We start from the raw sequence: 27,422 nt of genomic DNA, 5'->3' as shown, positions 1-27,422 counted from the left end.
ACCCGCGAGCGGACGGCGGCCGCGTAGTGAGGTGAGGACCCCCGCGCCCCCCGGGTCCCTGCTTCCCAGACTCCTCCCCATCACCTTCTCGAGGGCCTTCGTGGGCTCCCAGGGTCCCCTCGGCGCCAGCGGCCCTCCCCCTCCCCGCCACGACCCGCCCCTCCCTCCTGCTGCCCGGCCTCTGCCCCATCCCTCCTCGCCCCCTCCCTCGTCGCAGCCTGCGCTGCCTGCCACTGCCCGCCCCGCCCCCGCCGCTCCTGTTCCGTGAGCACCTCGGCTCCCAGTCCCGTGCTCTGGAACCCGGCCTGAGTCACCGGGAAACCAGGTCCTGAGTCAGGGCCCGAGGGTCAGCACGCGGGCCCTGGCTTGGGAATGAGGCCCAGCTGGAGAGAGGCAGAAGGAGGCCCGCACTGATGCTGGAACGGAGAGGGCGTCCTGGTCACCGACAGAGCATAAGAGCAACAGGGAGAGAGCCTAGGCCGAGGAGGAAGACAGAAACCCAGGCTCAGAGGCAGACAGAGACACAGATACAACTCAAGATCTGGTTAGAATTGGAGACTAAGTCAGGGACAAGCTTAATGACAGAGAGCAAAACAGGGTGGGACAAGGAGAGGGACAAAGAAGGATTGAGAGGTTGAGATGGAGTGAGGCAGGGACAGGGACAAGGCAGAGATAAAACTCAGGGGCCACAGAATTAGAGACAGGTCTATGAAATAGACCGGGGTCAGGGTCAGGCTGGCGGAAGGGGGACAGAGCAGAGACCTGAGCCCAAGGGAATGGGCAGCGAAAAGGCAAGCTCAGAAAAGGAAGGCTTGGAGAAAGCAGAGGTGAGGGGATGGCATTTCACACTGCTGAACTGCTACAGGGCATGTGCACACACATGTGAACAGCATGTGAACATGCTGCTGGTGGGTACCTCTTGAGTACCCCTGACCTCTGGTCCCTCATCTCTCTGGCCTGGTTCTCTGCCCCCATCCTTATTCTTCAATTAGCCTCCACCCAGGGCCGGGACCCCACACGTTAGGACTGGTTAGGGCTCTCTGGACAGCCTGACCAAGGCAGGCAGGATGTGGAGGCGGCCAGGGCTGGAGGGACAGGAAGGAAGTCTGAGCAGAGACAATAGGTGGAAGGGGAGGAGGGACTGGGAACAACCAGGATTAGGATGGCAGGCCTGTATACCTCGGCTCTGGAAACAAGAGGGAGCGGGGTCTGCACCTCCTTCCTCCTACCTAGGCTGCCCCTCTCCCCACCTTAGTCCACAGCTGATCTGGCCACATCACTGGCCCCTCTTCTGCATCTCCCAATCCCACTCTGCTCCACAGCATTCTAGCATCTTGTCCCATGCTTATTCAGTTGGATGTGCAGTCAGGCAGGAGCAGAGCTTTGACCCAGACCCAGGGTGGGCAGGAGCTGAGGGGCCAACTCTAGCACTGACTTGCTGTGAACCTGGGGCAAGCCCCTTCCCCTCTCTGGGCCTCAGTTTCCTTAACTTCAAATGAAGTCCCTTCCCTAAGTAGAGAGCCATTGCTGTTGTTCTGGGATAGATCTACTTCCAGATCGCAGGCCTGTCAGCATCTTTCTTTGGAGGAAGATTGGAGGCTGGTGCTCACTGTCCAGGCCTCAGACCTTGGGGCAGGGAGGGGGATTCTCAGCCTGAGCCCTCCCTTCACCCTGCCCCTCCCCTCAGCAATGGCCTGAGCCCCCATGGCTGCCCCTCAGGACCTGGACATCGCTGTGTGGCTGGCCACGGTGCACCTGGAGCAGTATGCAGACACGTTCCGACGGCATGGCCTGGCTACAGCAGGTGCAGCCCGGGGCCTGGGCCACGAGGAGCTGAAGCAGTTGGGCATCAGCGCCACAGGGCACCGGAAACGCATTCTGCGCCTGCTGCAGACAGGCACCGAAGAGGGCTCCCTGGATCCCAAATCAGATAGTGCCATGGAACCATCCTCCAGCCCAGCCCCCAAAACCCAGCCCCCTAAACCCGTGCCGAAGCCCAGGACCGTGTTTGGTGGACTCAGTGGCCCTGCCACCACTCAGAGACCTGGGCTGAGCCCAGTCCTCGGGGAACCAGGAGTGTCCAGGAGCCCAGAGCCCAGCCCAAGGCCCCCTCCTCTCCCCACTTCCTCCACTGAGCAGTCTTCAGCCCTAAATACTGTGGAGATGATGCCTAATTCCATCTACTTCGGCCTGGACCTCAGAGGCAAGGCACAGGTAGCTCAGGAAAAGTGAGTGGGGTTGGCTCCCTAGGGACTGATGCTGGGGGGACTGGGGAGGAGAGCATGAATTGGACAGAGGCGGAGGTGGGGAGCAGGGCATGAAGGCTTGTCTTCCTCCTCTCTCCCTAAGTAACCAATAGACCTTTCCCTTCAGGGCCCCAGACAGCTCCCAAACCACTGCCCCCACCCCTGCCCTCAGGCCCACAGCAGGCACAGGTAACTGGATTATCACGGGTTGGGGGAGAGGAATAGTGCCCTCAGGACCTCATACACTCCCAGCAATCTCCTCTTCCCTGTGCATTCCCCTCTCCTCCTGCCAGTGCACATAATGGATCCTGGTTGTCTGTACTATGGTGTCCAACCTGTGGGGACTCCAGGGGCCCCTGACAGAAGAGAGGGCAGAGGTGTTTGTCAGGACAGGGCTGAACACAGGTGAGTACTAAACAGGGAAGTGGTGGGAGGGAGGAGCAGGTGAGTCGGTGGTGGCCGTGTGTCCAGTTATTCAACAAACGTGCATTGAGTATTCACCAGCCAGGCACTCAAGATACAGGATGAGTATCACAGACCCAGTGCCACCCTCAGGCAGCTTGTGACTCAGTGGGACAGACTGGGAATAAAACAAGTAGACAAACCAATGGTCATATAATAGAAAATTGGGAGAAGTGCTTTTCTTTCTTTCTTTTCTTTTCTTTTTTTCTTTTGAGATGGAGTCTTGCTCTGTCGCCCAGATTGGAGTGCAATGGCACAATCGGCTCACTGCAACCTCCGCCTCCTGGGTTTAAACAATTATCCTGTCTCAGGCTCCTGGGTAGCTGGGATTACAGGTGCATGCCACCACGCCCGGCTAATTTTTGTATTTTTAGTAGAGATGGAGTTTCGCCATGTTGGCCAGGCTGGTCTCAAACTCCTGACCTTAGGTGATCCTCCCGCCTTGGCCTCCCAAAGTGCTGGCATTACAGGCGTGAGCCACCATGCCCAACTAGGAGAAGTGCTTTTTGTTTTTTCATTCAACAAATATTTATTGAGCAACTATCATATACCAGATGTAGATGCTTGGGATAGATTAGTGTACACAGAAATCCCTGCCCTTGTGGGGAGATACTCCATTAACAATAAACATAATACATTAAATATTATAGAATGTTTAAAAGGTATTAAGTGCCATGGAGAAAATAGAGCAGGGTAAGAGGGCTGGGAGGTTGGCTGGGCACAGTAGCTCATACCTGTAATCCCAGAACTTTGGGAGGCTGAGGCGGGCAGATCACCTGAGGTCAGGAGTTTGAGACCAGCCTGGCCAACAGGATGAAACCCCATCTCTACTAAAAATACAAAAATTAGCCAGGCTCAGTGTTGGACGCCTGTAATCCCAGCTAGTTAGGAGGTTGAGGCAGGAGAATTGGTTGAACCCGGGAGGCAGATGTAGCAGTGACTCAGGAAAAAAAAATAAATGAAGGCTGGGGGCACTGCAAGTTTTCATTTAGAGTTAGCAGAGTGTTAAGAAGATGGCATTTGATCAAAAACTTGAAGGAAAGGAGGTGAAAGAGTTAGCCATGAAGATAACTGGGGAAAGAGTGCCCAGGTAGGGCGAGTGACTGGAACAGAGGCCTCAAGGCGGGTGTGTGCCCAAGGGGATCCAGGAGCAGTGAGGAGGCCAGGGCATCTTGGCTGGGGCAGGTGGGCCATGGTGGGAGGAATGGCAGGAGATGAAGTCAGAGAGGTAAAAGAGGCTAGATAAGGGCTGGGCACAGTGGCTCACGCCTGTAATTCCAGCACTTTGGGAGGCCAAGGTGGGTGGATCACCCGAGGTCAGGAGTTCGAGAGCAGCCTAGCCAACATGGTAAATCTCGTCTCTACTAAAAATACAAAAAAATAGCCAGGTGTGGTGGTGGGCACCTGTAGTCCCAGCTACTCAGGAGGCTGAGGCAGGAGAATGGCGGGAACCCGGGAGGTGGAGCATGCAGTGAGCCAAGGTCATGCCACTGCACTTCAGCCTGGGCGACAGAGTGAGACTCTGTCTCAAAAAAAAAAAAAAAAGAGTAGGAAAAATAGCTGGGAGTGGTGGTGCACACCTGTAGTCCCAGCTACTAGAGAGGCTGAAGCAGGAGAATCACTTGAACCAGGGAGGTGGAGGTTGCAGTCAATCAAGATCATGCCACTGCCCTCCAGCCTGGACAACAGAGTGAGACCCTGTTTTTTTTTTGTTGTTGTTTTTTTGTTTTTTTTTTTTTAAACCAACAAAACAAAACAAGAGGCCAGATAGGGCAGGAGCTTGTAAGGACTTTGGCTTTTACTCTAAGTGAAATGGGAAGCCATTGAGAGGTTTTGACTTTATAAATGGATCCCCCTGGTTGCTGTGTTGAGAGTGGTCTGTAGGGGGCAAAAGGAGAGGCAGAGAGACCAGTGGGGAGTTTTTTGTAGTAATGTAGGTGAGAGACCTCAGAGTACAGTGATAGTAGCGGAGATGATGAAAAGTGGCTTTATTTTGAAGGCAAACTGTCAGATTAACTTGGGGTGTGAGAAAAAAAGAGCAGTCAAGAATGACTTGGAGGGCTTCTGTCTGAGCTGGTGCTGACCAGTATGGTAGCCATTAGCCACACGTGACTACTGGGCCTATGAAATGTGGCTAGTCTCCATTGAGATGCACAATAAATGTAAAACACCTGCTAGATTTCAAAGACTTAATATGAGAAAAAGCAATACTGGATGAATATAATAAATATAAACATAAATTATCTTATGTTTATATTTTATGTTGATTATAGAATTTTATGTAGTAAAATAGTCATTTTATGTTGATTATATACTAAAATGTTAATGTTTAGGATATATTGGGTTAAATAAAATATATTATTAAAATTAATTTCACCTGTTTCTTTTAATTTTTTTAAACGTGGCTACTGAAAAGTTTAAAATTACATACTTGGTTCTCATTGACTTCTGCTGGATAGCACTGTCCCGAGCACCTGAAAGTTCCTGGAGCCGCCACGGTCTGAGATGGGGAAGACTGTGCTAAGGCAGGTGGGAGGTGAGGGTAGATCAGGAGTGCAGTTCTGGATGTGTTGAATTTGAGGTGTAAGTTATACCTCCAAGAAGAGGTGAAGAATAGACCACCAGGTAGACAAGTCTAGAGTATGGGGAGAGGTCAGAGCTGGAGACCTAAACTTGGGAGTTGTCAGCGCTTAGATGGGTGCATAGAGCTGTGAGTGAGTGCAGATAGAGAAGAGGACCAAGATCAAAGCCCTCATGTACTCCCATATCTAGAGGTTTGGGAGAAGAAGAAGAATCTGCAAAATGGACAGAAGAGAAATAGACAGCAAATAAAAGGCCAGGAGAATATGATGTCATAGGAGCAAAGTGAAGAAAATGGAGGAGAAAAGGGAGAGACCAACTGTGTCCTACGCTTTCTGAGGGGTCTGCTACTGAGTATGATGGGACTTAGAACTGACCCTTGGAATTCGAGGTCACTGGGGATCTTGACAAGTACAGTCTCAGAGTGATGGGGTGAAAGCCCAGTCAGAGTGGGTTTTAAGAGAGAATAGAAAAGTATAGACAGTGTCTTTTGAGGAATTTTTCTGCAAAGAAGAGCAGAGAGTTGGAATGATTGTTGCTAGAGGAAGTAGAGTCAAGAAAAGAGTTTTTATGTTGTTGTTTTTGAGACAGAGTCTTGCTCTGTGGCCCAGGTTGGAGTGCAGTGGCACGATCTCGGCTCACCACAACCTCTGCCTTCTGGGTTCAAGTGATTCTCCTGCCTCAGCCTCCCGAGCAGCTGGGACTACAGGTGCCTGCCACCTCGCCCGGCTAGTTTTTTGTATTTTTTAGTAGAGACGGGGTTTCACCGTGTTAGCCAGGATGGTCTCGATCTCCTGACCTCGTGATCCGCCCGTCTCGGCCTCCCAAAGTGCTGGGATTACAGGATTGAGCCACCGCACCCGGCAAGAAAAGAGTTTTTATGTTGTTGTTTTTGAGACAGAGTCTTGCTCTGTGGCCCAGGTTGGAGTGCAGTGGCACGATCTCGGCTCACCACAACCTCTGCCTTCTGGGTTCAAGTGATTCTCCTGCCTCAGCCTCCTGAGTAGCTGGGACTACAGGCATGTGCCACCACGCCCAGCTAATTTTTGTACTTTTAGTAGAGACAGGGTTTTTCACCATGTTGGCCAGGATGGTCTTGATCTCTTGACCTTGTGATCCGCCTGCCTTGGCCTCCCAAAGTTCTGGGATTACAGGCGTGAGACACCGTACCCATCCAAGAAGAGTTTTTTACTGGATGCAATGTTATGTAGGTTTGTAGGTGAATAGGAATGATCTGGTAGGGAGGGACAGTTACGTACGGGAGAGGAGAGTGAGGGATGTCTAGAGTGATTGTGTGGGTGAGAGGAATAGGCTTAAGTGCACAGAGGAGGGTCTGGCTTTAGACATGGGTGTTTATTATAGTCACAGGAGGAAGGCAGAATATGTGCGTGAAACTGGGTAAACATGGCACTGGGAGTCTGTGGGGGTTCTTATCTGATTACTTCAATTTCTCAGTGAAGTAGGAAACAGGCTGCAGTAGCGGTTCTCAACGTTAGCTGGGGAACTTTTAAAACTACAAGTGCCTGGGCCCTCTCCCAGAGATTCACATTTAAGTGTCTGGTGTGGAGCCCATGTACTGATATTTTTTAATGTTTCCCAAGTTATTTTGTGCTATTGAGGTTGAGAACCCCTGGAAAGTGATAGAGAATAATAGAGGAATCTACTCAGATTAGTTAAGGGAGGCCTCTCTGAGAAGATGACATAAGCAGAGACCTGAAGGATGAGAAAAAGCAGCCCAGAGAAGCATGGAAGGAGGCAAGTTCTAGGTAGAGGGAAGAGTGTGTGCAAAGGCTCTGAAACACGGAGGACAATGTGGCTGTAAGCAAGGGCCAGGGCAACACAGGATGCAGTCAGGGGAGTGTCTGTGGGCCTCAGTGTACAAGTTCTTGCAGCCCATTGGAATTTGGGTTTAACCTAAGTGCAAATGGGTCGTTATTAAAAGCTTCCTGCAAGGGAGTAAAATGGTCTCATCTGCATTTGTAAAAGAGCACTTTGGTGCCTGTGGGAGAATAAGTGTGGGAGGGAGGGCAAGAGTGAAAGCAGGTGACCAGTTAGGGAATTTGTATCACCCTGGTGAGAGTTGATAGGAACTTGGTGCTTGGTCCAGGGAGAGGTCAAGAACGTTTTGGAGAAAGAGTCCAGACATATTGATTAGCCGTGGGCAACCATGACAGGGAGCGATCTACACAGCCCTTCCCTGTCTTTTCCATCCGAATCATATTAATGGCACAGAAGATGGACTGAAATTTTCCTAATAAAAATTCCAAGTATGCTCAGGAAAGCAGCTCCATGCCAATCTTAAGGGTTTTGAACCTCCCTATTCCCCTGTTTGAAAAGCAGATCCAGACTGGGCACAGTGTCTCACTCACGCCTGTAACCCCAACAGTTTGGGAGGCCAAGGTGGGAGGATCACTTGAGCCCAGGAGTTTGAGACCAGCCTGGGCAACATAGCGAGATCTCATCTCTACTAAAAATAAAAATTAAAAAATTAGCCAAGTGTGGTGGCCAGCACATGCCTGTAGTCCCAGCTACTCAGGGTGGGAGGATCCCTTGAGCCCAGAAGTTCAAGGCTGCAGTGAGCCATGATTGCACCACTGTGCTCAGCCTGGGCAGCAGAGAGAGAGAGACACCCTGTCTCAAAAGAGGCTGGGCGTGGTAGCTCACACCTGTAATCCCAACATTTTGGGAGGCCAAGGCGGGTGAATCACCTGAGGTCAGGAATTTTCGACCAGCCTGACCAACATCGAGAAACCCCATCTCTACTAAAAATACAAAATTAGCTGGGTGTGGTAGTGTATTCTTGTAATCCCAGCTACTCAGGAGGCTGAGGCAGGAGAATGGCTTGAACCCGAGAGGCAGAGGTTGCAGTGAGCCGAGATCGCACCATTGCACTCCAGCCTCGGCAACAAGAGCGAAGCTCCATCTCAAAAAAAAAAAAAAAAAAAAAAAGAAAAGAAAAGAAAAAAAGCAAAGCAAAGCAGATCCAGTACCTGCCAGGCATTCTATTCTTAGGTGATGTGAGTAGGATGGAGAAGGTACAAAGAGGGTGTCCAGGGTACTTGTCTAATGTGTGTCCCTCCCTGTGTTGGCCCCCACAAGGCTCAGCAGGCAGGATCTGGAGGCACGGGAGGATGCTGGCTATGCCAGCCTTGAGCTACCTGGAGACTCCACTCTTTTATCACCCACCCTGGAAACAGAGGAGACCAGTGATGACCTCATTTCACCCTATGCCAGCTTTTCCTTCACAGCAGACCGCCCCACGCCCCTGCTCAGTGGCTGGCTAGACAAGCTCTCCCCTCAGGGGTGGGTGCTGGGAAGGGAAGGGAGGGAGAAGAGAGAGGCTGGGAGGTGGTTGCATGGGAAAGTGCCCCCAGACCCTGTGATCCCCCTAACCCCATGCAACCTCGAACAGTGATCTTGGCTTCTTCCTTCCTCAGAAACTATGTCTTCCAGAGACGCTTTGTGCAGTTCAACGGGAGGAGTCTGATGTACTTTGGCAGTGACAAGGTGGGGGGCTAGGAGATGTGACACGGAGATGAGGGAGAGGGACAGCTGAGAGGGGCTCAGAATTGGAAGGAGGGAAGTCCATGGTGTATGTGGGGGGGCAGTGACTGCATGACTCATATCAGCATTTAAAGTAGCTGGCTTAGCAGCTGTACCCACTGCTTGTGGATTGAATGCCAATCTCATAAAATCTGGGGCAGGACCCAGGGGTTGGCACACATGGTTCAGTTCCTGTCCTCATGGGTCATTGAGCTCTCTCTCTGCAGGACCCCTTCCCTAAGGGTGTGATACCTTTGACTGCCATTGAGGTGACCCGCAGCAGCAAGGACAACAAGTTCCAGGTCATCACCGGCCAGAGGGTGTTCGTGTTCCGCACAGAGAGTGAGGGTGAGGGCCACAGCTCCCTGAGTCAGGGCAGGAGGGAGGGAGGCTGTGTGTGCAATAGCCACTGACCTGCTTCTCCATCCCCACCAGCTCAGCGGGACACGTGGTGCTCCACACTGCAGTCCTGTCTGAAGGAGCAGCGCCTCCTGGGCCACCCCCGGCCCCCCCAGCCACCCCGACCCCTCCGCACGGGAATGCTGGAGCTGCGTGGACACAAGGCCAAGGTGTTTGCTGCCTTGAGCCCTGGAGAGCTGGCACTGTACAAGAGTGAGCAGGTACTGTACAAGAGTGAGCAGGTGAGGAGAGCTGGGTGAGGGCTGAGGGGCCTGAACTAGTCTCTTCTGGCACCTCACAATGCCCATCCCCTGACCCCACCAGGCCTTCTCTCTGGGCATCGGGATCTGCTTCATCGAACTGCAGGGCTGCAGCGTCCGGGAGACCAAGAGTCGAAGCTTCGACCTGCTCACACCCCACCGCTGCTTCAGGTGGGGCCTGGGCCAGTGGGAGGCAAGGCTGGGAGACTTTTGGGGGAGGCACAAGGGTGCAGAGGACTGGAGGCCTCCTCAGTAGGACGTCAGAGGGTGTGCACGGATGGTAGTCCAGTGAGCTGGGTCAAGATGTCAGAAGGGTCTGGGCTGCCCCAGGTGTGGCCTGTGGTGGCTCCTGCAGCAAGGGCGAGGGGGATGGGACATGGTGGGTAGGTCCATGCCCATGGACTGGCTGTCAACCCCTCAGCTTCACAGCCGAGTCTGGGGGTGCTCGGCAGAGCTGGGCGGCCGCTCTGCAGGAAGCAGTAACCGAGACCCTGTCTGACTACGAGGTGGCTGAGAAGATCTGGTCTAATCGGGCCAACCGGCATTGTGCAGACTGTGGGTCCTCCCGCCCAGACTGGGCCGCTGTCAATTTGGGGGTGGTCATCTGCAAGCAGTGTGCAGGTGAGGACTGGCCTCAAGCCTATGTGGGGAACAGGAGGTCTGGGACTAGAGGGCTCAGGGTACCCATGCCCCATGCCCGTCACACCCTCATACACCCTCACACAGGTCAGCACCGGGCCCTGGGTTCCGGGATCTCCAAGGTGCAGAGCCTGAAGCTGGACACGAGTGTCTGGAGTAATGAGATAGTGCAGGTGAGGGGCAGAAGAGGGAGAAATAGGGAGGGGTAGAAGGGAGCATCCAGAAGCAGGCCTTGGGCCAGCCTGGGGACAGGATTGGAACATCTGAGGACTCTTGAGTTCCTGTCACCTGCCTTTGCCCCTTGTCATCCCACAGTTGTTCATTGTCCTGGGAAATGATCGTGCCAACCGCTTCTGGGCAGGGACCCTACCCCCAGGTGAGGGACTGCATCCAGATGCGACCCCTGGCCCCCGGGGTGAGTTCATCTCCCGAAAGTACCGGCTGGGTCTCTTCCGGAAGCCCCACCCTCAGTACCCAGATCATAGCCAGCTTCTCCAGGTAGGAGGGACAGAGCGGGGCTGATCTGGGGTGGGGGTGGGGTGTCAGGAAACACTCTCTGGAGTTGGAATGCCTAGACTTGGGTGGTGGGGACTGTTTTGGGTGATCATACGACTGTCCCCAATGCTCTGTTTGGGATTTGGGGCTGACAGAGGCCCTTCCCTCCCTGCAGGCACTGTGTGCAGCTGTGGCAGGACCCAACCTGCTGAAGAACATGACCCAGCTCCTCTGTGTTGAGGCCTTCGAGGGCGAGGAGCCCTGGTCTCCGCCAACCCTTGATGGCAGCTGCCCTGGCCTCATGCCCCAGGTCATCCCCAAGTGCCTCCTCTCTCCCCCACAGGAATTCTCAGACCCAACCTGTGATTCACTTCTTCCAAGGGGCCCCAATTAGCTGATCACAGTGGCCCAGCCTGGGCAGTTTCCCAAATCCTCAGATCCTCCAGGGCCTATCTCCTGATGTCATGTAATAGCTGATGATGGTCATGGCTGGGGAGGGTCTGGGTGTTCCAGGTGCTAGTGCTGGTCCACCCCAGACAGGGCCAATCCATAGGTCAGGGCTAGTCTCCCTGGAGACAGTCTGATCTCTCAAAGAAGTGATCAGCTTAGTGACACTCATCTCCATTGGTCAGGCCAGTGGGGCTGAGACCCTTACAGGATGGCACATGCCCTGAGGTGCCCACCCAGAGCTAACAGCCTGGTTGGCTGGCTGGTGGGGAGAGGCAGTGGGCAGGGGCTGGGCCAGAGGCCTCCCCGTCTCTTACCCCTGCCTCTCTGTTTTGCAATCTGGGTAGTGAGGGATCCAGCTCCATTGGGCTGTACTTGGCTGTGCTGCCAGTGGAGTCAGGTCCCACTGTCTTTCTCCATTTCATCCCTTCCCCAGAGGGGGTCAGGTGATCCCATTGCACTTGGTTGACCTACTTCCCCTTCCCCTTGCAGACCCCTCCCCTGGTGTGTACAATGAGGTGGTGGTGCCTGCTACTTACAGCGGCTTCCTGTACTGTGGTCCCGTCACCAACAAAGCTGGACCCTCACCCCCTCGCAGGGGCCGGGATGGTGAGGGGGAGCCAAGGGATGGGAGGATACAGGGACAGAAAGTGGATAGGTGTGAGTGTACTGCAGAGGGACAAAGAGGAGAGGGCTGGGATGGGAAAGTGGGGCCATGCCTGGGAATAGGTTGGGGTCCTGGGGGTGAGAGAGAGACCATGCCAGGTGGCAGCATTGAGTGATAGTTAAGAGCATCTGTTCTGAAGTCAGACTGTCTGGGTCAAATCCCAGCTCTGCTACTTCCTACCTATGTGTCTTGGGCGAGCTACTGAAACTGACCCTCAGTTTCCCCATCTGCAAAACAGGACTGAGTATAACACCTCATAGGGTTATTGTGAAGATTTCATGGGATCATATATGGGCAAAGGGCTTGACACAGAATAAATATCTGGTAAATGGGAACTATGACAGTGGGGGCAGAGGTCTGCTGCCCCTGACTATCTCCCTCCTCCTTAGCTCCCCCCCGCCTATGGTGTGTGCTGGGAGCAGCTCTGGAAATGTTTGCATCAGAAAACAGCCCTGAACCCCTCAGCCTCATACAGCCCCAGGATATTGTATGTCTGGGTGTGAGCCCCCCACCCACTGACCCAGGTGACCTTGACAGGTAATAGCCCTCCTGTGCTCACCGAGCTTCCCCTTTTCTCTTCCCAACCTCCAGCCTGACAGTCCCCTCATTGGTCCCATTCTCCTCCCTGACCTCATCTTCTCTCTAGGTTCCCCTTTTCCTTTGAGCTCATCCTCACTGGGGGGAGGATCCAGCATTTTGGCACAGATGGAGCTGACAGTCTGGAGGCCTGGACTAGTGCTGTGGGCAAGGTGAGACAGGAGAGCGCCCTCTGCAGCATCTCGTGCTTTCCTTGTCTCCACGTGCTCCCATCTTCTCTCTTATTTCTACAGCCACTTCTTCCACTAACAGCTAAGGGTGACTGAGCACATATTCTGTGCCAGGCCCTGTGTTAAGCACTGCCCACTCGATATCTCATTTAATTTTCACAACCACCCTCAGAGGTAAGGTTTTACGTATAAGGAAACTAAATTTTAGAGTTTATGAATTCACTTGGTCAAGGTTACAGAGCTAGGAGGCAGCAGAGCAGAGGACTAAAATTCAGGCCTCTGTCTGCAAAGCTCATGGCCCAAACCTTGCTGTGCCAATGCCTCCTCCCATGAAGAAGCTGGTTCTGATTCCCACTACCTACCCTCTGCTCCAGTTTTCCAGCAAGCCCAGAGGCAAAGCTACCTTCATATTTCCCAGCTTGTCCATTCTTAGATAAGCCAATATCTCCCTCCTGTATGCCATTGCCAGAACTGAAAGTTCAGGCCTTAGAGTCAGACATCCTGGGATTGGAGTCTCACAACTCTTAGCCTTGTGAGCTTTTCCACATCTGTAGAGTGGGCGTAAAAGACGCACCCCCTAGGGTTGAGGATTAAATGACATGTGAGGCCCACACATAGCAAGCCCTCAGTATGTGGGCGTTGAAATAATAATGATGGTAGTGATGATGACGATGATGACGACAATCTCTCCCATCCTAAGACAGCTTTTCCCTAAGATCTGTTCCATCTTCAACTTTTCACCCTGGTGCCTTCCTTTCCCTCCTGACAATGCGTCAGAAAGTCGTGTGCAGCCTGCAGTTCCCCTTTGACCCCTTACAGCTGCCCTCCTCTGCCCATGCCCTTCTGAACTGCTACCCAGCAGGTCACCAGTGCCTTCTCATTTCCAAAGGCCAAGGCTGCCTCCCAGCCTCACCAGGTCATCTCTGCAGCATCTGGCACTCCTGTATGGGAAATGCTCCACTGCTCTGGCTTTTGACCCCCTTCTCCCAGGCCTCCTACAACTCCTTACACTAACACATTGTCTCTATATCTTTTCAAGGCTCTGTCGTGGCCCTCCCAACCAGGTTTAAGTCTCCTCTCATTATTATCTACATTTCCAAAAAGCTATCCTTTAAGGCAGTGCTACCCGGAGGGTGCTGTGAAGACTGTCACACCATACTAGCCCCTGGACTATGTGTTATGGTCCATGACAGGATAAGCACAGAACTTGAGAGTAAGCATTTAGAATATTTTATAGCAATTTGACATAGTAATTTTATATGTTGAATCTAATTATTTTAAAAAAGGGCTTGGGCCAGGCGTGGTGGCTCACACTTGCAAATCCCAGCACTTTGGGAGGCTGAGGCGGGAGGATTGCTTGAGCCCAGGAGTTTGAGAGGAGCCTGGGACCCCGTCTCTACAAAAAATAAAAGAATTAGCCAAGCATGATGGTGCTCACCTGTAGTCCCAGCTACTGGGGAGGCTGAGTTGGGAGGATTGCTTGAGCCCTGGAAGTTGAGCCTACAGTGAGCTGTGATCATGCCACTGCCCTTCAGCCTAGATAAGTGAGGCCTGTCTAAAAAAAAAAAAAAGCGGGTCAGGTTGTATTCTTCGTTTTTTCATCCAGATTTTCTAGCAATTCACTTTTATTATTATTATTATTATTTTCTTTTTGAGATGGAGTTTCGCTCTTGTCTCCCAGGCTGGAGTGCAGTGATGAGATCTCGGCTCACTGCAACCTCTGCCTCCCAGGTTCAAGTGATTCTTGTGCCTCAGCCTCCTGAGTAGCTGCGACTATAGGTGCACATGACCATGCCTAGCTAATTTTTGTATTTTTGGTAGAGATGGGGTTTCACCATGTTGGTCAGGCTGGTCTCGAACTCCTGACCTCAGGTGATCCGCCTGCCTCAGCCTCCCAAAGTGCTGGGATTACAGGCTTGAGCCACCGCGCCTGGCCACTTTTATTATTTTTAATGAAAATACAGTATTGGCCAGGCGGGGTGGCTCATGCCTGTAATCCCAACACTTTGGGAGGCTGAGGCAGGCAGATCACCTGAGGTCAGGAGTTTGAGAACAGCAAGGCCAACATGGTGAAACCCTGTCTGTACTAAAAATACAAAAAATTAGCCAGACGTGGTGGGCACCTGTAGTCCCAGCTATTTGGGAGGCTGAGGCAGGAGAACCTCTTGAACCCGGGAGGTGGAGGTTGCAGTGAGCCGAGATCATGCCACTCTACTCCACCCTGGGAGAGAGGAGCGAAACTCCATTTCAATGAAAAAAAAAAAAAAAAAAGAAAAAAGAAAGTACAGTATTGGTTAGTGACAGCTTGGGACTTTAAGAAAGAAAAAGGAAAAAAAGCTCTGGTCCTTTACTGCAATTTACTGCAGGTAGCTTGAGAAGCACTGCTTTGCAGTCAACCTCAAACATCCTTTCCTCTATGAAGCCTCTCCCCAGCCCCGTAGGGTGGTGGGATTTCCCAGGGCATCATGAGTCTTCAGGTGTAGCATTTTTGGCTATAAGGAATGAGTATGCCTTTTTGGCTGGGCGCAGTGGCTCCTGTCGGTAATCCCAGCACTTTGGGAGGCCAAGGTGGGCGTTTGAGACCAGCCTGAGCAACATGGCAAAACCGTATCTTTACAAAAAAAGTAAAATAGCCAGGTGTGATGGCATGCTCCTGTAGTCCCAGCTACTCAGGAGGTTGAGGTGGGAAGATCACCTGAGCTGGGGGTGGTTGAGGCTGCAGTGAGCCATGATCACAGCACTGCACAAGAATGAGTATTCTTTCTTACACCCACACCTCAATTAAGGGCACAAGGCTGCCACACAGTGGTCTTCTTTATGTTGGGGAGAGCAAACTGAATTGAATTGAATTTCTTTCCTGTCTTTCTCCATCCATCTCATGTCTCCTCCTTGGCTGTCTCCTTTGTTCTCTCCAATCCTTTTTCATTCCTGTTTTCTTCTGCTTTCTCTTCGTGTTTTTCTCTGCTTTTCCCTACCCCGGTCACTCTCATTTCTCTCCCCTGTTCCTTGTCTCTTCCCCCATCCCCCTTTCTCCTGTCCTCCCCTGCCTCTACAGTGGTTCTCCCCGCTGAGCTGCCACCAGCTGCTGGGTCCCGGGTTGCTGCGGCTGGGCCGCCTATGGCTGCGGTCCCCCTCCCATACAGCCCCAGCCCCTGGTGTCTGGCTGTCAGGGTTCGGCCTCCTTCGTGGTGACCACCTCTTCCTGTGCTCAGCACCGGGCCCCGGCCCCCCAGCCCCTGAGGACATGGTGCATCTGCGGAGGCTACAGGAGATCAGTAAGCGGGGAGGTTTGGGGGGACAGGGATGAAGGGTGGCCATGGGGGTGCATAGGAGCAGACCTTTATTATTTGGGGGTGCTTATGGGAAACAGCAGAACATGGTGGCTTCAGGCACAAGCTCTGAAGGGAAACTGCCCAGCTTTACACCCCACCTTCATCACTTCCTAGCTGTATATCCCTGGACAAGTTATTTATCCTCTCTGTGCCTTAGTTTCCTCATCTTTAAAATGGGTACAATAATAACATCTTCCTCAGAGGGTTGTAGTGAGGTTCAAATAGGGTAATGCATCTAAAACATGTATCACAGAGCCTGACAAACATTTTTTAAGTGCTAAATAAATGTTATTATTATTATTTTATTTATTTATTTATTTATTTTTTTTGGAGACAGAGTCATGCTCTATCCCCCAGGCTTGAGTGCAAGGGCATGATCTCAACTTCTCAACTCACTGCAACCTCCACCTCCCAGGTTCAAGTGATTCTCATGCCTCAGCCCCCCAAGTAGCTGGGATTACAGGCACCTGCCACCACGCCCAGCTAATTTTTGTATTTTTAGTAGGGAAGGGGTTTCACCATGTTGGCCAGGCTGGTCTCGAACTTCTGACCTCAAGTGATCTACCCACCTTGGCCTCCCAAAGTGCTGGGATTACAGGAGTGAGCCACCATGCCCAGCCTATAAATGTTATTATTTGGAGTCACTTGCTGGTTGGGTCCTGGGAGAGAGGACTGGGTACCCTTGCTGCTTTCCTTTCTCCTAAAAGAGGAACAATGTAAGATAATATTTTAGGACTTTGGAAACAAGAGACCTGGGTTTGTGCTTAGTCTTGTCATTTTATAGCAAGTGATTTGGGGCAAGTTACTTAAACTTTCTGAGCTTAATGTGTCACCTATAAAATGGGAATAATAGTACATAACTCATAGGATTCAACTGAACGTTTTTTGTAATGCTCCTAGCCTGGCATCTATGCAAGTTAAGCATTTAATAAATAATAGTCTCTATGATGAAGATGATAATCATGAAAATGTCCACTGATTCTCCTCCCAGGTGTGGTTTCTGCAGCTGACACCCCAGACAAGAAAGAGTATTTGGTCCTGGTGGAGACAGGAAGGTAAATTGCCCCTGCCCTTGACCTGGGGCTCCCCTTCCTGGAGCCGAGCCCACACTCTGCAACCTGGCCTGCTGGACCATTGCCCACTTCCTCAAAGTTTCTTCCCTTGCTCCAAGATGATTTGGGTTGGGTGTTGCTGCCCTCTGCTGATGGCTCTGGGAAGTCTGGTCCCCATGCATCTGGGCCTGTCAGAGGAGCTGGCTCTGATTCAAGCCTCTCTGGTCTCAGGACCCTGTATCTGCAAGGAGAGGGCCGACTGGACTTCACGGCATGGAACACAGCCATTGAGGGTGCGGCTGGTGGGGGCGGCACAGGGCTGCAGGAGCAGCAGATGAGCCGGGGTGACATCCCCATCATCGTGGATGCCTGCATCAGTTTCGTTACCCAGCATGGTGAGTAGGCACTGGCTGATACTGAGCCAATGGGGGTGGGGGGTGGGGGGATGAGGAGGTGGATAACGTGAGCACAGCCAGGGTGGAACATGAGCACGGCCTGGAAGAGCTTTGCCTCCAGAAACTGCAACTGGACCCCAGTTGGTCATATGACTCTTGGCAGGCTGCTTTGCTTTTCTGAACCTCAATTCCATCATCTGTAAAATGGGGCCAACAGTCCTCATTTTCCAGGATAATTGTGACAGTGAGACAATGCTTGTCAAGCCTTGAGTGCAGGTCCTGGCATGTAATAAGTGTTCAGAAGTTTCGTCGAGTGTGGAGTAGGGGAGGAGCACTGAAAATGTGACTGAGGACACAGAGCCACGGCAAACAGTGAGCAGCTGTGGGGTGAGAGCTGAGCTGTGCAGCACATTCCCAGAAGTTTTAAGCAGATTTATTCTGTGTGGGAGGTTTTCCAGGCTTAAATGGTCAGCTGTGCAAATGGCCCCCATAATTCTTTGTGAGTTTTTGTTTGTTTGTTTGTTTGAGATGAAGTCTTGCTCTGTCGCCCAAGCTAGAGTGCAGTGGCATGATCTCGGCTCACTGCAACGTCCGCCTTTTGGGTTCAAGCAATTCTTCTGCCTCAGCCTGCAAAGTAGTTGGGATTACAGGCGTGCCCCACCACACCTGATACTTTTTATGTTTTTAGTAGAGATGGGTTTCACCATGTTGGCCAGGCTGGTCTCAAACTCCTGACCTCAGGTGATCCACCCACCTCGGCCTCCCAAAGTGCTGGAATTACAGGCATGAGTCACCACACCTGGCCCTTTGATTTTTATCCAGTCTAAATAAGGACCAAAAAGAATCTTTTTCTCCTTAGAAGGCTGGACTCTTAAGAAGGAAAATTCACAGAAAACTAAGGTGGGCAGTACAGTCATCACTCAATATCCACAGAGGATTGGTTCCAGGACCCCCGTGGATACCAAAATCCATGGATGCTCCCTCACATAAAAGGGCATAGTATTTATTTGCATATAACCTAGGCATATCTTCCTGTATACTTTAAATCATTCCTAGATCATTTATAATACCTAATACAATGCAAGTGCTGTGGAAATAGTTGTTAGGCTGTATTGTTTTTATTTGTATTTTGTTGTTGTTATGTTGTTATCTCGGGGTTTTTTTCCAAATATTTTTGATGTTGGTTGAATCTGCAGTTGTGGAGCCCATGGATACAGAGGGCTGACTGTAAGGAAAAAAACAGCACCTCCACAAACCTACAAATAATTGTTACTAGTCATGGGAAATGGATAGTCAGTGGCTAATAACATTTTCCATGCCTTGGCAGTGGCCTTGTTCAGTGACCTACCCCACTCGCTACATCCTTATCCTCTTCTCAGCCTCTCTCGTGTTCAAAGGAGGAAATAAATCAGAGGCCCAGTGAGAAAGCCCTGAAGAAGGAATATGGGGCTGGACATGGTGGGTCAAGCCTGTAATCCCAGCACTTTGGGAAGCCGAGGCAGGTGGATCACCTGAGGTCAGGAGTTTGAGACCAGCCAGGCCAACATGGTGAAACCCCGTTTCTATTAAAATACAAAAATTAGCCGGCCATGGTGACAGATGCCTGTAATCCCAGCTACCCGGGAGGCTGAGGCAGGAGAATCGCTGTGAGCTGAGGTTGCAGTGAGCGAGATGGCACCACTTTACTCCACCCTGGGCGAAAGAGCAAAACTCCGTCTCAGAAAAAAAAAGAAAGAATCTGGGTATTCATCCCCTCCCCTCCAAGGTTCCTGCACCACCACTGTTTAGTCAGCATACACTGGTTGAGCTGCTACCATGTGTCAGACAGTGGGAATATGGCAGTAAGCAGGGAGGGTCCTAGGAAGCTTATTTATTACCCATCTCTTGGGTAATAAATAAGAAAACAAATATAGTCTGTTCTTGTTATTTGTGGTAGTTATGTTCTAAGTCACTGCAAACATTTAATTAGTGAATACTAAATCACTGCCCCAGGGGAAATACAGGGTTAACTTCCTGCTAGCCTGTGGTTACAATAACATTTTAGTCAACTGATCAATATGTATCCTTGTTGTATGTGTTTTTCTGTGTAAAGAGACCTTATTTTATATATATTGTTTGATTTGTTAACACTGAACCCAAGGCCAACAGCACTGTAACTCATGCCTGAAGGAAGCTAATCTAACACATGTATTTTCTCTGTAAGGCATGTCACAGCTTTCTCACACGTAGAAACACTAGACAGCATTTCAGCACTATACTTGGGCCATTTTAAACAGTGAAATCACCAACAGAAAGCACAAAAATATGGCTCTAAATATACCATTAAAAGGATACACTTGTTTAGAGTGAGAACATGCACATTGGGGAGGGGACTTAAATTTTTCTTCACTCTGTTCATAAATGTTGATGATGATATTGCCAAAAGTATTGATTTTGGGGTTACAAATAAATTTTAGCAAGTAGGAGAATGTGCAGATATGGAATCCACAGATAATGAGGATGGACTATAAAGTGATTTCAGAGAGTGCTATTTAAAAATAAAAGTGGTGAGGAAATACAGTGTCATGGGGGTTGTTACATGTGACAGTGAGGTCAGAGAAGGACTTTCTGAGACCTGAGAATGAAGACCATGGAGGCATAGAGCTCCTCCTCTCTGAATCCATGCCCATCAGCCACATACCACATAGGGAGGCCACGGATGGGCCATGGTGGGTGGTGGTAGCCTTTGCACCATGGTGAGCAGAGACGGCTGGCTCTCCTTAGGGCTCCGGCTGGAAGGTGTATACCGGAAAGGGGGCGCTCGTGCCCGCAGCCTGAAACTCCTGGCTGAGTTCCGTCGGGATGCGCGGTCAGTGAAGCTCCGACCAGGGGAGCATTTTGTGGAGGATGTCACTGACACACTCAAACGCTTCTTTCGTGAGCTCGATGACCCTGTGACCTCTGCACGGTTGCTGCCTCGTTGGAGGGAGGCTGCTGGTATTCCTAAGATCCCTGAGAACCAAGGCCCAACCAGGATCTCTGCCTTCCCCCACCAGAATCCATGGTTTGGCAGTCCTCCTCCCCATCACTTCCCACCCTGGGGGATCATCCAGAGACTTGACTGAGGGGAGGTGGGAAGGGGCAGAGACACATCCATCCTGCATTTGTGTCTAAAAATCCCTCCCTCCATACCAGCTGCCACTCTTACTTCCTGGGTCCTCCCCAACCCTCCTCCATTCCATCCCCAGAGCTGCCCCAGAAGAATCAGCGCCTGGAGAAATATAAAGATGTGATTGGCTGCCTGCCGCGGGTCAACCGTCGCACACTGGCCACCCTCATTGGGCATCTCTATCGGTCAGTATTGCCAGACCCTCTGCAGGACCCTTCCTCACCTCAATCTGACCCTGCACTTTCATTCATTCATTCATTCCACAAACAGTTGTTAAGTGAAGTTATCATAGCATCAAGGTTCAGAGAATGGCTTTGGGGGCAGACCTAGGCTTTAATCTGGTGCCATCATTCTAGCTGTGTGACTTTGGGTAAATTACTTGTACCTCAATTTCTTTTCTAAAAGGAAGTAATGGATGATGTAATGAATCATATCCACCTCATAGGTTATGAGAGAGTTAAATGGAGGCTGGGCGCATGGTATCTCACGCCTGTAATCGCAACACTTTGGGAAACTGAGGTGGGCGGATCACCTGAGGCCAGGAGTTCAAGACCAGCCTGGCCAACATAGTGAAACCCAGCCTCTACTAAAAATACAAAAATTAGCCCTGCGTGGTGGTGCATACCAGTAATCCCAGCTACTCAGGAAGCTGAGGCACGAGAATCAGTTGAGCCCGGGAGGTGGAGGTTGCAGTGAGCCAAGATTGTACCACTTCACTCCAGCCTGGGTGACAGAGACCCTGTCTCAAAAAAAAAAAAAAAAAAAAAAAGAAGAGTCAAAATTCATTAAATTCTTAGTACAGTACATGCCAGTACATCTGGCATGTCATAAGCCTTCAGAAATGGTTAGCAATCAATATTATTTTGTTTTATTATGTGATGTCAGGGAAAACATTAGATATAAGAAACACAAAAATGAATAAGATACACATCTACCTTTACCAATCTGTTAGGGAGACAGGTCTTTGAGCAGTTCTGGGGAGAAACCCTTTCTGTATTGCACTGATTATACTATATTACAGGGGCCAGGTGTGGTGGCTCACACCTGTAATCCCAACACATTGGGAGGCCAAGGCAGGAGGATCATTTGAGCCCAGGAGTTGGAGACCAGCCTGGGTAACATAGTGAGACATCCCATCTCTACAAAAGATAAAAATAAATAAATAATAAAAACATACTATATTATAGGGATTGGTCAACTACAGGCCCATGGGGCCAAATCCAGCTTATTGCTTATGTTTATAAATAAAGTTTTGTACATAAAATGTAAAGCCACACCCATTCATGTATACATTTTCTATAGCTCCTTTCATGCTGCAGCAACAGAGCTGAGGAGTTGCAACAGAGACTGGCCTGCAAGCCTAAAATGTCTACTGTCTGTCCCTTTACATAAAAAGTTTGCTGATTCTTGCCTTATCTGTCTCCCCTAGACTGGGAGCTTCTTGATGCCAATATTGTCTTACTACTGTATCCCAAGCACTTAGCCCAGGCATACAATAGGGATTCAATAAGTGTTTGCTGAAAGAATGGCTACATTGATGAAGACCCTGGCACCCCTCTGCAGGGTGCAGAAATGTGCGGCTCTAAACCAGATGTGCACGCGGAACCTGGCTCTGCTGTTTGCGCCCAGCGTGTTCCAGACGGATGGGCGGGGGGAACACGAGGTTCGGGTGCTGCAGGAGCTCATCGACGGCTACATCTCTGTCTTTGATGTAAGACTTTCCTGACCTCTAACTCAAAACCCCTTTCCCCTACCCTCACAGGACCCAGAGACTCTGGATCCTGCTCACCCCAACAAGCTGCCAGCCCAGGCCTCTGGTGGCCCACTACACCAGGAACCACCTCCCAGAACCCTGGGCCTTTTTCTCCCACAACCTCACTTCCAACATCCTCACACCCTTGGTTCTTAGCTCTTCTGGCCTCCAACCCTCTTAAACAGGTCCTCCTTGGCCTTGAGATCTTCCCTGCAGATCCTCTTCCAGCACCCCAACACTCTCTTTTGGCTCTTTCACAGATCGATTCTGACCAGGTAGCTCAGATTGACCTGGAGGTCAGTCTTATCACCACCTGGAAGGATGTGCAGGTAACTCGTCCTGACCTGAGTCTCCTGAATGCTGCAGGAGGAGACATCAGGACAGGAAGCTGACTTTCTGCCCAGCTGAGGAAGTTTCCTTTCCAGCCTGTCCTTCTGGACACTAGCACTCAGCTCTCTGGGAGACAGGGGAAATCCAATGAGAGAAGTGCTTTGGGGAGTGGGGTTTGGTTAGGGTTTGCTCCATTTGTTCCACCATGAGGATTCTTCCTGGTGATAATCTTGGCACTGGATAGTTTGTTTTGGTTTTCTGTGGGAGCATCAAGTGAGACCTTACTACTAAGTGTAAGAGATCCAAGGAGGAGTTAGTAAAATCAGACAAAGCAGTGAGAATAATAATAAATATAATAGCAAACATAACTGAGGACTTATTATATTCCAAGCACCTCTCATCTCATGTTAGTATCATACAACTCCATGAAGTAGATAGTCTCATTTTTTTCAAATAAAGAAACTGAGGCTCAGAGGGTCATTTATTCAAGGTCACCCTGTAGCGAGTGGAAGAGACCAGGCAGTCTGACTCCACATCTGTCCTCCCAACCACTCTGATGCCTAAAGATGCAGTTTTGCCACTTCCAGAGTTCTCCCTTTTAAGAGCCTGAGTGACATTGGGGTTGGGAGGAGATCTTTGTTGGAAGAGTCACTTATGAGGCAACACAAGGAACCCTCTGACTTTGATTTCTTTTGCATCCTTTTTTTGTCCTTCTGACTTTTTTACCCCTCCCCTCAGCTGTCTCAGGCTGGAGACCTCATCATGGAAGTTTATGTAGAACAGCAGCTCCCAGACAACTGTGTCACCCTGAAGGTTGGTCCCAAGGGGATTGGAGGGGAAGTAAGAGGATAGTGAGGTTCCAGGGGCAATGGCCTGACCAGCATGGGTTCTCTGCTCTTGCCCTGACCCCAGGTGTCCCCAACCCTGACTGCTGAGGAGCTGACTAACCAGGTATTGGAGATGCGGGGGACAGCAGCTGGGATGGACTTGTGGGTGACTTTTGAGATTCGCGAGCATGGGGAGCTGGGTGAGTATGACCATGCCTGTGTGTTCATGCCTGTGTATATGCCTGTGTGTGGTTGTGTGGTCAAGGTCATCAGTGACTTCATGTTACCAAATACAGTGGACTCATCCACTCATCCGTGCGAGGGGACATTCAACATAGTTGACTCACTCCCTCTTTCTCAGTATTCTTCCATCTTGGCCTTAGTGACCCACAAGCTTGTAGTTTACCTTCTACCTTAAAGGGAGCTTCTCTTCCTCTTTTGCCCAGATTCCAAATGTTGGAGAGACCCATGGCTCAATCCTGGGCCCTTTTCTCTCATCTATCTACATTTCTCCTTGGATGAACTAACCTATTCTCATGGTTTTAAATGCCATTAATAACCCGACATCCAAATTTATATCTCTGGCCCACATCTCTCCTCTCAGCTCCAGACTCACATATCCAAATGCCTACTCGACACCACCACTTCTGACAACCAACTCAAATGTAAAACATCTAAGACCAATTTAGATGGTTTCTAGTCCCCTTTCCTAAAAAAAAAAAAAGCCTAGGCCATTCTCCAGTTTTTCCCAACTCAGTAAATGGTACCACAATTCACCCAGTGATTAAGGCCAGAAACCTGGGAATCCTCTGGGACTCCTCCCTTTGTGTCATTTTCATACCCAACTCACCAACTAGTCTTGTCGATTCCATTAGAATCAATCACTTCTCTCCATCTCCACTGCTACCACCATCCTAGCTGAAGTCACCATTATCTTTTTGTCAACAGTAACCACTAAAATGCGTGGCCCCAGAAAGGGGATAGCTGGACAATCAATGTTCCATGCAGCAGCAAAGTGAACATTTCAAGCATAAATCAGCTCATATCCTTCCTATGGTTAAAACCCTTCAGTGGCTTCCCATTGAACTTAAAGTATCATTCCAGTCCCTTACCATGGCCCACATGGCCCTGAATGTCTGGCCCCTGCGTCCTCCATGCCTCATCTCACATCACCTGTTCTCGTATCTGTCCTCTTTGTTGTAGCTACATTGGCTGTTTACTTCCCCAAATACATCTTTCCTGATTGACAGCCTTTGTTCTTGCATTTTGTCATGCTTGAAATCTTCTATCACCCAATCGTAGGATGGCTTGCTCTTCCTAATCCTTCAGATCTCTGAGTCTCATCTTCAAGTGCCACTTTTGAAAGGTCTTACCTGACTACCCTATCTCAGTTGCTGTGCTGTTGCTCACTCAGCTTATTGTTTCTTGCAAAGCAATTATTTGTCTGCAATTATTTTGTGTCTATACCCTCACTAGACTGTGTGCTTTGTGAAGGGAGGTCATGTGTATCATGCTCATCACTGTATCCCAGGGCCAGCACAGTACCTGGCATAGAGACAGTGAAAAATAAATGTCTGTGGTTGGATAATTGAATGGATGAATGAATGACTGGTGAGAGCTGGACTGGTGAGGGCTTAGTATGAATATTCTGATTGATATATACCCTCACCTTACCCCTTAAGAGCGGCCACTGCATCCCAAGGAAAAGGTCTTAGAGCAGGCCTTACAATGGTGCCAGCTCCCAGAGCCCTGCTCAGCCTCCCTGCTCTTGAAAAAAGTCCCCCTGGCCCAAGCCGGCTGCCTCTTCACAGGTGAGCCTCCTTCCTCTGCCCAGCATCCCCCAGGTCTCTCCCCTAGCACCCTCGACCCAGGATTGCCCATCTGTGCCCAGGTATCCGACGTGAGAGCCCACGGGTGGGGCTGTTGCGGTGTCGTGAGGAGCCACCCCGCTTGCTGGGAAGCCGCTTCCAGGAGAGGTTCTTTCTGCTGCGTGGCCGCTGCCTGCTGCTACTCAAGGAGAAGAAAGTGAGGCCCTGGGGCCAGAGGCGTGGGATGCTGGGTGGCCATGGAGAGGAGCCATGACTGTACCCACCCTCTGACTCCACAGCCCATACTCTCATCAATCTCATTGCTTTTCTGCCCCCTACTTCTGAGACCCTGTGACCACCTACCCCATCGCTTCCATGACATCTTGACCTCATTAACCATGATTTCTCATCTCTCGATCTCACTGACTCTGTTTTTGTTCTCAGAGCTCTAAACCAGAACGGGAGTGGCCTTTGGAAGGTGCCAAGGTCTTCCTGGGAATCCGCAAGAAGTTAAAGCCCCCAACACCGTGAGTTTTCTTCCCCAGCCCGCACTTCCAGGACCTTCCTGCCTTCACCCCCCTGCCCTTTCTGACTGCCCCATCACTGTTCTTCTTTGTCTCCCAGGTGGGGCTTCACATTGATACTGGAGAAGATGCACCTGTGAGTACCTCCTGCCCTGGCTTCTCTGGCCCAGCTCTGCACTGTCTTTTCTCCTCCCTCTTTCTATGCTCCATTCCTAAAGCTGTGACCCTCTCTCTCCCTCTGATTCCACTCTGATCACCCCAGCTACTTGTCCTGCACTGACGAGGATGAGATGTGGGATTGGACCACCAGCATCCTTAAAGCCCAGGTGAGGGGAAAGAAAAGGCTAAGGGCTGGGTCTGTGGTCCCCCGGGGCCCAGCTATCCTCCTCAGTGCCTTTCATGCCCACTGGTGCCAACCCCTCACGCTCCCACCAGCACGATGACCAGCAGCCAGTGGTCTTACGACGCCGTTCCTCCTCCGACCTTGCTCGTCAGAAGTTTGGCACTATGCCTCTGCTGCCTATCCGTGGGGATGACAGTGGAGCCACCCTCCTCTCTGCCAATCAGACCCTGGTAAGGCACCCCAGTCTGCCCCAACCCCTGATTCCTGCTGTAACCCTTGTCACATTGCAGTAGGGAGTGGTGTGCCTGGTAGCCTGGTGCCACCCTGTGCTCACTGTCCCCCTCCCTTCTGCCTTCTTCACCCCCATTCACCACTCCTGTCTCCTGTTGCTAGTCCTCACTGTGTCTTTATATCTTTCCCTCCCCTTGTCCCCACCCCACCTGTGTCCAGCGGCAACTACACAACCGGAGGACCCTGTCCATGTTCTTTGTGAGTATTGTGCCTGCTCCAGCAGTATGCCTGTCAACCCTGTGTTCCTCTGTGCTGCCTGAGCCCCGGATGTGCTCTATTTTCCTCATGTAGGCCATCAGGGTGTGTGTAGGCCATCAGGGTGTGTGTGTGTGTATGTGTTTGTGTAGTCCATCAGGGTGTGTGTGTATGTGTGTGTGTAGCCCATCGGGGGTGTGTGTGTGTGTAGGCCATCAGGGTGGGTATGTGTGTGTGTGTGTGTGTGTGTGAGAGAAAGGGAGAGAGGAGAGAGAGAGAGAGAGAAAGGGAGAGGGACAGGACAGAGAGAGAGAGGAGGCCAGAAAGAATGAGGAAAATGAGAGGTGTAAGATGCGGTAATAAAAGGAGAAAGTTCGGGCACAGTGGCTCACACCTGTAATCCCAGCACTTTGGGAGGCTGAGGTGGGTGGATCACCTGAGGTCAGGAGTTCAAGACCAGCCTAATCAACATGGTAAAATCCCATCTCTACTAAAAATACACTATTAGCCAGGTGTGGTGGCGCATGCCTGTGATCCCAGCTACTTGGGAGGCTGAGGCAGGAGAATCACTTGAACCTGGGAGGCGGAGGTTGCAGTGAGCCGAGATCGCACCACTGCACTCCAGCCTAGGGAACAAGAGTGAAACTCTGTCTCAAAAAAAAAATAAAATAAAATAAACCAAAGGGAAAGTTGTCACAGAATCTGTGAAATAGAAGGAAAGTCATGAAGTGAATGCATTTTGGAGTTAGACAGACCTGGGTTCAAACCCCAGCTCTGCCATTTACTCATTATGTGATGCTGGGCAACTTAACCCCTTTGCATTCAGTTGACTCTTTTGTAGTGTAACCCACTGCACAGGGTTGTTCCAGTATTATACATGCCAAGTATTTTACAGCATCTGGCCCAGAGGAAGAGCTTA

General features: G+C 50.7%; 1 protein-coding gene across 9 annotated transcripts in view; it reads left to right on the top strand.

The window, feature by feature from the left end:
* ARAP3 (ArfGAP with RhoGAP domain, ankyrin repeat and PH domain 3) overlaps window positions 1–27,422 on the top strand; it is a 28,529-nt gene continuing 1,107 nt past the window's right edge. The window contains exons 1-32 of one of the 9 annotated variants that reach the window (XM_017872939.1): window positions 1–31; window positions 1,688–2,228; window positions 2,374–2,435; window positions 2,540–2,651; window positions 8,388–8,591; window positions 8,726–8,795; window positions 9,059–9,179; window positions 9,267–9,451; window positions 9,555–9,661; window positions 9,912–10,111; window positions 10,217–10,302; window positions 10,445–10,627; window positions 10,800–10,932; window positions 11,561–11,680; window positions 12,128–12,275; window positions 12,385–12,487; window positions 15,561–15,780; window positions 16,829–16,892; window positions 17,121–17,284; window positions 20,048–20,260; window positions 20,512–20,617; window positions 21,996–22,143; window positions 22,446–22,514; window positions 23,254–23,328; window positions 23,428–23,542; window positions 25,025–25,153; window positions 25,234–25,367; window positions 25,595–25,677; window positions 25,775–25,810; window positions 25,937–26,000; window positions 26,110–26,247; window positions 26,468–26,506. In XM_017872939.1, coding sequence (XP_017728428.1) covers window positions 1,705–2,228; window positions 2,374–2,435; window positions 2,540–2,651; window positions 8,388–8,591; window positions 8,726–8,795; window positions 9,059–9,179; window positions 9,267–9,451; window positions 9,555–9,661; window positions 9,912–10,111; window positions 10,217–10,302; window positions 10,445–10,627; window positions 10,800–10,932; window positions 11,561–11,680; window positions 12,128–12,275; window positions 12,385–12,487; window positions 15,561–15,780; window positions 16,829–16,892; window positions 17,121–17,284; window positions 20,048–20,260; window positions 20,512–20,617; window positions 21,996–22,143; window positions 22,446–22,514; window positions 23,254–23,328; window positions 23,428–23,542; window positions 25,025–25,153; window positions 25,234–25,367; window positions 25,595–25,677; window positions 25,775–25,810; window positions 25,937–26,000; window positions 26,110–26,247; window positions 26,468–26,506 — 4,155 coding nt within the window. In that variant the 5' untranslated portion in view covers window positions 1–31; window positions 1,688–1,704. Of the gene's footprint in view, window positions 32–230; window positions 545–1,687; window positions 2,229–2,373; window positions 2,436–2,539; window positions 2,652–8,387; window positions 8,592–8,725; window positions 8,796–9,058; window positions 9,180–9,266; window positions 9,473–9,554; window positions 9,662–9,911; window positions 10,112–10,216; window positions 10,303–10,444; window positions 10,628–10,799; window positions 10,933–11,560; window positions 11,681–12,127; window positions 12,276–12,384; window positions 12,488–15,560; window positions 15,781–16,828; window positions 16,893–17,120; window positions 17,285–20,047; window positions 20,261–20,511; window positions 20,618–21,995; window positions 22,144–22,445; window positions 22,515–23,253; window positions 23,329–23,427; window positions 23,543–25,024; window positions 25,154–25,233; window positions 25,368–25,594; window positions 25,678–25,774; window positions 25,811–25,936; window positions 26,001–26,109; window positions 26,248–26,467; window positions 26,507–27,422 lie in introns of those variants that run through there. The other 8 variants (XM_017872937.1, XM_017872942.1, XM_017872938.1 and 5 more) reach the window with 8 other exon arrangements.

The sequence above is a fragment of the Rhinopithecus bieti genome, unplaced genomic scaffold, assembly GCF_001698545.2.
Source record: "Rhinopithecus bieti isolate Rb0 unplaced genomic scaffold, ASM169854v2 scaffold_7438, whole genome shotgun sequence".
In the NCBI taxonomy this organism is placed as follows: domain Eukaryota; kingdom Metazoa; phylum Chordata; class Mammalia; order Primates; family Cercopithecidae; genus Rhinopithecus; species Rhinopithecus bieti.
The sequence above is the reverse complement of the archived record's forward strand: the minus strand, read 5'-3'. Positions and strand labels throughout refer to the sequence as shown.